Source organism: Dendropsophus ebraccatus, chromosome 6 (genome assembly GCF_027789765.1).
Source record: "Dendropsophus ebraccatus isolate aDenEbr1 chromosome 6, aDenEbr1.pat, whole genome shotgun sequence".
Classification (NCBI taxonomy): domain Eukaryota; kingdom Metazoa; phylum Chordata; class Amphibia; order Anura; family Hylidae; genus Dendropsophus; species Dendropsophus ebraccatus.
Window position 1 is genome coordinate 104,215,950 of NC_091459.1, and position 11,003 is coordinate 104,226,952.

The 11,003-nt window shown below is 41.1% G+C and overlaps 1 protein-coding gene across 3 annotated transcripts in view; it reads right to left on the reverse strand.

The window, feature by feature from the left end:
- LOC138795849 (rootletin-like) overlaps window positions 1–11,003 on the reverse strand; it is a 93,278-nt gene that overhangs the window by 12,319 nt on the left and 69,956 nt on the right. For all 3 annotated transcript variants that reach the window (XM_069975486.1, XM_069975483.1, XM_069975485.1), the window contains exons 16-26: window positions 10,547–10,693; window positions 9,515–9,745; window positions 7,720–7,913; window positions 7,501–7,628; window positions 4,496–4,665; window positions 3,896–4,075; window positions 3,299–3,433; window positions 2,934–3,077; window positions 1,582–1,820; window positions 752–911; window positions 67–234 (exon numbers count right to left, since the gene is read on the reverse strand). In XM_069975486.1, the coding sequence (XP_069831587.1) occupies window positions 67–234; window positions 752–911; window positions 1,582–1,820; window positions 2,934–3,077; window positions 3,299–3,433; window positions 3,896–4,075; window positions 4,496–4,665; window positions 7,501–7,628; window positions 7,720–7,913; window positions 9,515–9,745; window positions 10,547–10,693 (1,896 nt within the window). The remainder of the gene's footprint in view (window positions 1–66; window positions 235–751; window positions 912–1,581; window positions 1,821–2,933; window positions 3,078–3,298; window positions 3,434–3,895; window positions 4,076–4,495; window positions 4,666–7,500; window positions 7,629–7,719; window positions 7,914–9,514; window positions 9,746–10,546; window positions 10,694–11,003) is intronic.

Consider the following 11,003-nt stretch of genomic DNA (forward strand, 5'->3'; position numbering starts at 1 on the left):
TGCTATCATCTCTTCACTTTTTATTACCCCTAGCTCTGACCATTTTTAGTCCATGGCGATACACACCTCTCTGCGAGCAGCCTCTCTCTCGGCCTCGCTCTCTGTTATACGCTGCCTCAATTCTAGTGACTCCCTTCGACTCTGCTGCTCTTTTTGCTCTTCCTGCTGTATCCGGGCCTGAAGTTCAGCCACTTCTTGCTCCTTCTGACTGCTCTCTCCTCCGAGTGTTTTTACCTGCGTACATATAAAGAGAGAAAAAGTGATTGACAAGTGATGTTTTATGCTTACACTTTGTAATTACTGCTTAGTTTTCATCCACATAAAAGTTACAGATTATGGCTGGGTTCACACACAGTATATTTCAGGCAGTATTTGGTCCTCATGTCAGGTCCTCATAGCAACCAAAACCAGAAGTGGATTAAAAACACAGAAAGGCTATGTTCACACACTGTTGAAATTGAGTGGAAGGCCGCCATATAACGGTAAATAACTGCCATTATTTCAATACAACAACCGTTGTTTTAAGATAACAGCAAATATTTGCCATTAAATGACGGCCATCCACTCAATTACAACATTATGTGAACAGAGCCTTTCTGTGTTTTCAATCCACTCCTGGTTTTGGTTGCTATGAGGACCTGACATAAGGACCAAATACTGCCTGAAATATACTGTGTGTGAACCCAGCCTGAATGTATATAATATCTGACAGAAATAGCAAAATGTAGAAAGTGAGCCAGTGGACACATACCTGTCTGCGCAGCTCTTGCAGCTGTCTGCGCGCTTCGATGTGTGAGCGCTCTACCTCACGTAAACTAGTTCTTAATTGTGCTGCCTCCCGCTCACTGCAAGATTTGGACTCCTGCAGTACGGCCAAGCGCTGTTGCTTCTCCTCCATGGCCACCTGCAGGCTGGAGGAATCATACTGTATCATAATCTATATATCATATATTAATTCCAATATCATCAATAGGAACATACAAAGAAAAATGGATAATTCAGCCCTACCACTCCTCTTGTACACTTGTTATGAGCTTAGCAGAACACTTTGGTATAGCTATCATAGATTTGTTATTGCTGCCCCCTGGTGTTTTTATTCCCTCTAAAAACATTCACCTAATATTTTTAGTGCTGATGGTCACACGTGCTCAGTAACTCAGTCCATTGCCCATGCCCTCATTTATAAGGGCAACTGAGCGTTTCATGTTACTGCTCAGGCCTACCAGTAACAATCAGAACACTAGAAGTGACCCCCTAAATGGGCTAAGAAGTATGAGAAATATCATAGTAAGCATCCCAATGGGACCATACCATGAAACATTCCTTTCATATTTATGGGATAAACTCTTCAACTCTTCAGTGTCTAAACAATATGTAGTAACCTTTAGTGGCACAGAAAGAAATTTTATCATTTACCCTTATGCAGAAAGGTCTATATCATACAAATGATCTGACTTGGACAGAGATATAATAAGAAGTTAATCATATTAGAATTCTGGCTTTGTTTCATTGAAAAAAAGCAAAATGGTGTTTACCGATGGATATTTACTTTAGGCTCTGATTCTACTGGTGTACACCCACCTGCTCCTCTCTGTCTCAGTTTTCTTGATGGACGCTCTCAGTTCAGTGTTAGATCTCTGCAGAGTTTCTCTTTCACGTGTCAGGTCGCCAAGATCACGGCGTAACTCTAATGCTTCCTTCCTTTGAAGTTCACACGTCTCTTCTGTTTCCCGCAACAGGCGTTGGACTTCAATGATGTCTCTGCGCAACCCATCTCTGGCATCTTCTGCTAAACGAAGCTGGGTTCTCAGCTCTTCCACCTGCATAGGACAGCAGCATTTATGAGAAGTCAGGTTTCTTCAAAACCCTGCTGACAGTGATGTCTCTGGAGTGTCATAGAGGTGTGGCCAGAGTGCTGAAGTGCACAGAAGTGCCCTGGCCACGCCTCTATGACACTTCAAAGTAGCAATAAAAAGCATTTTTTAGATGATTGCAGCCTCGGACAACTACAATAATGGATAATCTCAGTTATGTAACCATGAAAGCAGCTTAGGATGGCTCTTCAAGGTGAAAGTTTCTCTGAAAAACAAACATCCTATGCATTATCATCACTGTACAAGATTCTTGGTAAGTAACTGTGGCCACATATATGACTCCTGGGAACATCAGATATTAATACCAAAATTCATAAATAAAAATTCACAAGATATACCTAATACCTAAATAGTTGTGTCATCTGAAATATGATTTAAAGGGAGTCCATCAGGTGTATGGCATGCTCAGGGCTGTAGACATGGACATATAGCTGAGATAAAAAAAATGATACCTCTATCCTAGTAGGTGGCTGTTTCGAAAATTACATTGTGTTTTCCTTCTAAGCTTAAGAGGTGCGTGAGGTCGTGCAGAGATGCAGCATGCACACCTCCTCCCCCACACATCCCTTCAAGATTTATGTACAGGGATCTGTGATGGAAGCCAAGTAGGCAAGGGTGGGGAAGGAAAGAGGCATGCATGCTGCAGCCATGATGTGAAGGTAAAAGGCATCCATATTAAGCTAGTGTGAACTCAGCCCAAGGTAACCGACACACAAGAGTCTTACATAGTGGTCATCTTGAAAATCGACCTTAAGGCCAAGGCTTCAGGTTGTTGCCCGTGAGTAACTGGAAAACTGCAGGACTGCCAAAACCAGGCTGCAACTTTCCATATGGAAAGACTGTTGTGGCGTGGACACTGTAATCCTGAAATGTCCCAGTCGCTGTGTGCTTGTGTAGACCTGGCTGTCTATAGTGTTTCAGAAAAAGGAGTAAGAAAGCGCCCAAAATCTGCCCAGAAAGGTAAGGTGAGGATAATTATATCTGATGGCTACAGTAGATAGGATTTTGCAGAAGTGGAAATAAATACCTAATTCATTGACTGTAAAGAATGCAGCTAACCTCTTTGGTCAGGTTTTCCTTGTCTTGACTCAATTGTTTGACACGTTCACATAGACTCTTGTTCTCTTTGGAGTGAGCTGACACAGCATCTTCAAACTCAGTTTGCAAAGCTTTCAGTTCCGAAGAGACCCCATCCAGCATTGCCTGCTCGATTTACAGAGATAGATTAAACTCTCTAGTTTATTATTCACATGTCCACTAACATATGCCAAGCCAACTACTCACTGTAGCAATATACTTCATGTGTATAACACGTCAGACAACTATGCTGCAATCATATATACACTATATACATTATAGGAGAGCCCATAATCTCCTTGGAACACATTGTGTAATTGTGTATTGTGTGCACTGCATAAACAGACCTTGTCCTGGTCTTGCCTAATCTGAGCTTCCCGTCTAAATCTCTCAGCCTCCAGTTTGGTGTCAGAAAGCTCCCTCTGGGTCTGCATCAGCCGCTCACTCAAAGTATTCTTCTCAGTTTCTTTTTGGAGCAGAGCCTGAATGAAAAAAAAATGATGAGCTTTTTTTTCAGAGACTTCACTTTTTAAAAATGGACAGATACACACACATACGAAATCTATGCATGAAGTATTCCTATCCACTGTGAGTGCTAGGACTGATAAAAGCGGAAAGGGCCCTTTTAGACAGGCAGATATGTGCACTGAACAAGTACAGATCTAGTAGATGGGAGCACTTTCTAGCCAAAAGTATGTTCAAGGACACTTCACTGTCCTCTACTGTGCCTAAATGGGAAGGCAAGAGGAGGAAAGGAACTGTGCTTTGTGTCATTGTTCTAGCACTTTATTTTCCCCATGTTCATTAAAAATCATGTTACAATACTGTAAGCAGACTGTCTGTAAGAGGCAGTGCTAAAATATAATATATGTATAAATATATATATATATATATATATATATATATATATATTTATTATAATATGTGTGGATGGATCGTCTTGCCTTTTGTTTTTCATTCTCTACCCGCAGCAAACTTTCTTCCCTTTCTTCTTGCAAGCGAACAATCTCTGTGCTCAGCTTCTGCTTGATGTTCTCACACTCTGACAAAAGTTCCTCTTTCTCTTTCTCCATACGTTGGACTGCCTCCTGCTTCTCTTCCATCATGGCCAACAGCATTGACTCCTACAGGTAAAATGTGGAGCAATAAACAATAATTATGCTTGGGCCAAAGCACTATGTAGAGAAATATTTAAAGCTCTATTACATAGGGCTACTACTTGCCAAATAAGCTGGAAATTGCCCTTGCAGTAGACCAAGCAATCATTTGACAGATGAGCATTTTTTTGCTGCTCAGCTGATCATGGGTTCAAAAATCTTCGCCCAATGGCTCCACATTGCCCCGTGTAATAGGGTATGTGCTGATGATAAATCCTAAGTTTGTGCAGCTCTGGCAGGACGATCACCAGGTGGGCTGTTTAACACAGTCTTAAATTTACAGACTGAGTATAGTCACATCATGGTGCATATTTATTTGCACCAAGTGAGATGCAGCATACTATGATTGTACTAATGCATTCATTTATCAATTAATAATGTACAAACCTTCTCTCGCTTGAGCCGCTCTAAAGCATCTTGGTGCTGCTGGGCCTGGTTACTGAGAGACATCTGTGCTGTTTGCTCTGTCTGCGCTAGTTGCAGTTCCACTTTGACCTTCTGCTGCCGCAGCTCAGCCATTGCTTCTTCAGCCTCCAAAGCTTGGTGTTGAGCTTTCGCTATTGTGAAAGGCAATAAGTACATTAAATACGGCAATACAGTGATATAGTAGTGGGAAGCATATGACATCATGACTAGACAGATTTTAAAATAGGAGGTTCGGATACGAATGAGAGCATCAAAGAAATCTTCTGAACTGACAGCTGTCAATTTGGATCATCAGACCACAATCAGGTTGGAATTTACAGCCATAATATAATTGTAAATGCTGCAGGGTGTGCAGACATCTGCAATATGTGGCCTATGGTTTCCATAGATGAACAAGTGCCATGCAGACTTTGCCATCCATATTACGGATGCAAGTCGTGAACTAACCACAGGTCCAAACATCAGACCTGGAGTCGGTCCAGGACTTGCGTCTGTAAATGCAGATGGCACAATGCATATGACTCTTATCTATGGGGAAGCCTTATCCTAAAGCAAATACAAGAATCTAATGCTGCGTTTACACGATACGATTATTGGCCCGATCGTACGATTAGCGATGTCGTATTTACGATTTTTTTTATAACGATCAGCGTTTAGATGGTACGATATATCGTACAAATATTTGCACTGCGATCGTTTTGCGATAGTTTAAGCCTATCTCACACATTGGTTAAATCGGCCAAAGACTGTTCACATGGAACGATTTGCGAATTTTTTGCGTACGATGAACGACGATTTGATGACCTGATGAAAGATCAAAATGTACGATTTATTGTGCGTCGTTTGATCGTTCGCTGCCTTTACACGTACCATTATTGTTCGAATTCGACCGTTATCGCGCAAATTCGCACGATAATCGTTACGTGTAAACGCAGCATAATATGTTTTAATTCACTTAGATCAGCTAAATCTAATTCAAACATAAGACAGAAATTGTGCCTTATACTTTTCAAGACAATCCAACTTTTAACAGCATCAAGCCACAGACCTAGTGAAAGGTAAATTTGATTTACAGCCTATTTATGGGAGTAAATACTAGCACTGCTTTACCAGAGGTTACATGCCTTTGGTGGCTCTTATCGGCTATTCTTATTCAGCTCATAAATGATGCATTAAAATAACTGTCCAAAACTGAATCAGCAACTGCTAAGACTATGTCCGACCATACAGCGAGATGCACTAGATTACATTTGCACTATTTCAGACTTTACTTATCAGCATCATGTCATCATGTTACACTGAGTACTTAGTGGATTATCTGTGTTTAACATAATTCACATTAATGTTGTGTCTAGAATATAAAAAACTTTCATTTTGCACACAGTAATCTCTAGCTGGCTGATTTTCTGAGGCTCTATTAGCCCATTGTATAATTTATTACCTTCTATGCTTAATTCTAAATGGACCCTGAAGAATATTTAGTAAAATTTTGCCAGGCTATCAACCCGGCATGACCCTTTCTGGACACCATTTCTGAATTCTGAACACATAAAGACATGTCAGTATCACTGTGTTTCAGCCAGACAATAGGTGAGTATGGAAAACACCTATAGATTCTGGATTCTTATAATATACGTCCTATACCCCAAAGAAAAACAAGGATAAGGGGGGGAAAAAGGGGATTACCGAATGGCAATTGAAACAGAACTAAACACCTATAAAACCCATCCGATATTCAAATAACCAAGATATATCAATTGAATTAATCAGAAAAGTTTATTATTGAGAAATATCGCAAAAATCAATAAGAACTAAAGACAAAATTTAAATATAAAAACAAATAAAGACCTGGGAGGTGGGAGACCAAACATGAGGGGAGGTATATGTTTACAAAATAAAGTGCAAGTGCATATGTACAATACTCATGAATTTTCAGTATACAGCCTGGTTATATGCATATTATAAAGTGCAAGTGCTCAAACATGACCAAAAACACAAGCTGCATAGCTAAATCTGATAAAGTATAGGCAGGTGCACATAAACAACATTACCCAGGGATATCATTCCCAGCCCCTCAGGACTCCCACCTCACACTCCTCAAACGCCGTTTCGCTATTCGCTTCCTCAGGACCGGATCTGACGTAGGGCACATCTGCCTTGCGTCACTTCCGGCTCATCGCGCGGTCCGTGGCTGGCACTGGCGTCCGCACAAATGGCCGCCATATAATTCGGTGCAGGTGTAAGTACTACAGCCATCCAATTGGGCAACAGGGCGGACTATATAGCATCCCTCTGGTCTCCCCCTCATCACTCCCTGAGGAAGCGAATAGCGAAACGGCGTTGGAGGAGTGTGAGGTGGGAGTCCTGAGGGGCTGGGAATGATATCCCTGGGTAATGTTGTTTATGTGCACCTGCCTATACTTTATCAGATTTAGCTATGCAGCTTGTGTTTTTGGTCATGTTTGAGCACTTGCACTTTATAATATGCATATAACCAGGCTGTATACTGAAAATTCATGAGTATTGTACATATGCACTTGCACTTTATTTTGTAAACATATACCTCCCCTCATGTTTGGTCTCCCACCTCCCAGGTCTTTATTTGTTTTTATATTTAAATTTTGTCTTTAGTTCTTATTGATTTTTGCGATATTTCTCAATAATAAACTTTTCTGATTAATTCAATTGATATATCTTGGTTATTTGAATATCGGATGGGTTTTATAGGTGTTTAATAGGTGAGTATGGCCTGTTAAAAGCCTTTTATCTTGATATATGTACATAGATTATTATTCACTGGCAAACTGCGGCTCCTACAAGTCTCTATTATGGGAGTGATCCTCAGTTATTTTGTGATTCAGATGTACATTAGCGTAAACTATTTAAAAATAAGAATACAGTCCAAGTCATGGTCATACTCATGGTACATTTATTACAGTTAGGCAGGTCGGGCAGTGGGTTTGTACCTTGAAGGTTTTGTTTAGCAAGCATTAGTGTGTGAATCTCTCCTTCTAGTTGCTCTCTGCGGTCTTCCAGCTGGGCCGCCCGGCGCTGTGCATCATATAAGGTGCTTTCTAGAGATTCCTTATGTGTCCTAGGAGTCCAGGACAAGACAAAATAAGACAGAAAGAAAGAGAATAGATAGAGCATAAAACACTTTTGAGCTTCAGCCAAAGCACCCTTACCGCAGCTGAGCAATTTCCTCTTCTTGCTCTTGTCTTTCAGCCTCCAGGGCCGTTAGCTGAACTCCAAGCTCCGCATTCTGATTGGTCAGCTCCTCAATGCGCTGTCCTGCGCGCTGCAGGGCTGAGGCCTGTATGTCTGACTCTCTTCGATTTTCTTGCAACTGATCTTCAAGTGTCTGTGCAACTGTATTAGCCTGATGGATAGTGGAAGTAAAAAGGAATATTCAGATAAACCGAAATGCACAGGATAACATAACTAGTATCTCAACTACGTCTCAAATTATTGCAAGCTAAAAAAAAATGCACTGACTTTAATGGGAGATAGGAAAACATACAAAAGAGAAGTTATGTTCTTATGGCTGAAGCTCCCACTAAAATCAATTAGACCTTCAGAGTTGGTTCCCCTGTGTTAACTGCGGTTCAAAGAAAGCTGTGGAGCATTGCTGCACGCAGGTGAGGTTCTTGCCAGTGTGCACAAACCCTAAAGGTGTGAGTGAGCGCCAATCTACTTTGTCGGCACTCTAGAACCTATTACACAGCTTGATAATTGTGCGGCCAAGGCTGCATGAACATCACTAGGTTTTTGTGCGGCTGTCTATATTAATCGGCCAACACAAAAGACAGTTTGTGGGGCATAATCACATAAGATGTATACAAGTATAAAAAGGAAACAAAGCAGTCTGATGCAATGACCTGAGAAGAATCTTAAAGTGATACTGTCACCCCCTTACTCTATGTGCGGTTCTCCACACCACCCACAAGCTTAAATTCTGCACATTCAATATTTGCCTGTATAACACTTGTCTGTGTCTCCCTTCTGCTCGAAAATGGCTTCATTTTATCGGTGTACAGTGTCACCTAGGCGGGGCTTCACAGCAGTTGGGCATTCTACCTATCTCGTAGATGGAGCACAACTGCAGAGAAGCCCCGCCTAGGTGACACTATCCACCGATAAAATGAAGCGATTTTAGAGCAGAAAGAAGACACAGACAAGTGTTATACAGGTATATATCAAATTTAAGCTTATGGATGAACTGCACATAGAGTAAGAGGGTGACAATATCACTTTAAAGTAGGAGAAGGTTGCAAACTAAATATCAGGGGGTCTATATATTTTTTAGTCACAGGAAACTATAGTGCTGTTTGGCATGAATGGAGAATAGTGCAGGCTGTGGGTCTGTGTAGTCTGAAAAGTCTCCTGTAGTGTTGGCATTTGGGATGTGCCAGCCGTTTGAACCCAGAAGAGAGCGATCCCCATGAGACAGTGACCCCAAGATTGTTACAATAAGTTTTAACCGAATGTTCAGCACATTCAAAGAGGTATGGCACACAGATGTATGTGAAATTAGTGTTGTATATCAGATTACATCCACTTTACGAGAAGTATTAAACAAATGTAAAATACATTTTTCATTTAGAATAAATAGGATTAACCTTTAGAAAACCCCTTTTAGTGTGTAAGCTCTTCCATAGGATCTGACCTAGTGTTACTGTCCAAATGGCTTTTGAAATAGAAGAGCATAACACAAACACATAAAGCTGACACAGGTTTACAATAAACTTTCCAACCTCCCAAATAGAAACTGAAAATTGTAAGACTGGAACACATAAACTGTTATCAATACGGGACTGAACGCGTTGCATGCCCCTCCTGATGAATCCATTTAAAGGTATAGCCACAGAATTGTCAACCTGATGGATTAATTGATTTATATCATTGACTGTTGTAGCAAAACAACAGTACAGCAGAATTATCTGACATTTTAGTGTATGTCAATGTTTGGGGCCCCCTTACCTGTGCAAGCTGCTCCTTTAATTTAGCTCTTTCTCTGCGGACACCATGCAGCTGCTCCTCAGCCCTCTGTTGCTTCTCTTCCACCTCTCGGGACCTCCGTTCCAGCCCGACTCTTTCTGTCTGCAACTGAGATACCTCAAGTTCCAGTGCTTCTCGCTGCTCCCTCAACGCGGCACAACTAGCCTCGCTAACACGTCTGTCCTCCTGCAGCGCACTGCGCTCAGCCTCCAGCTGCATTAGTAGGCAAAAAAAGGAACAAGATGGATATCACAAGTAAAACAAATCAGAAACATTCTAACATATTGGGACAGATTTACAACACCAGATTTCTGATGCCGCCTGTGGCGAGAAAAGGCACACATGCCATGCACCACTTTTATTATGTGTTGTAGATACCTCTGTGTCTTGCTTGACAAGGGTGCATGACTTAGTGGGAAAGAGTGCAAGGCTTGGCATGGCTTCATTCTGACACTGTGCGCCAAAACCTTGGCCTAAACTAGGCCAAGAAACAGGTGGTCTACATCTAGAAAATGGCATCTAACATTATTAAACAGCATGAGCCACTGTGATAAATTTGGTGCATGAATATTAGTAAATATGCCCCATCATTTTCTTTATGTAAAATGTGTATGTTCTACTTCTTCCCAACCCCAGAAATGAAATGCAGAACCAGGCACCTTGATGATTGCCAAAGTTATGTATTGTACCTTTAGGGAAGTGGGATCAGGCAACGCAAAGGACTAAAAGACACAGTGGACTATATAAGACAATGAAAAAATAACCAAAGAAAAAACTATTCAAAACTAATTGAAATGTCCTTGGTGCTATAGATAGTTAGGGGTTAATGTAACTAGATCTTACTAGGTCTAGTAAAGTGCTCCCCTTAATGTTGTACAGCAGTAGATAAGGCTCAATACCTGTGACGTACAGTGTAACAGAGGTTGATATTTAATTCCCTGGGTCCCAGGAGAGCACATGTATTTTCATAGAACAGATATATGTTTTTTATAAAGATGGTAAGACAAGGTATACCTGTAAAATCAGACGATTCAGGGCCACTTTATCTTGTGCTAAACCTTCGTTCAGCGCCCCCATTTTGGCCAATGAGTCGTTTAGTGCCGCTCGTTCACTGCGCATCTGGTTTAAAGCCAACTCTAGTTCCGCTCTGCTAGATTCAGCCTGGCATAGAAATCCGTGTTAAAAACACACAACCAACACCAGAGACACTGTGTACTGTACTTAGATCAATATTATGCATCTCCTGCAGAGTTCCTGGACCAAGTAAGATAGTCTATGAGCCATGTCCTAGTGATCACTCTGGATTAACACTTAGCGACTGATTATTTAGCATTAAATGGGACCTGTGGGCATTTCTGACCTGACTGTACTAGCAAATACTTGTATTACTTTTAAAGTAACAATTCTGGAGCATTTTTCTTAGAGTATTGCTCTTAGAAATTGAGGAATAAATTGACAACTTGGTGTTACC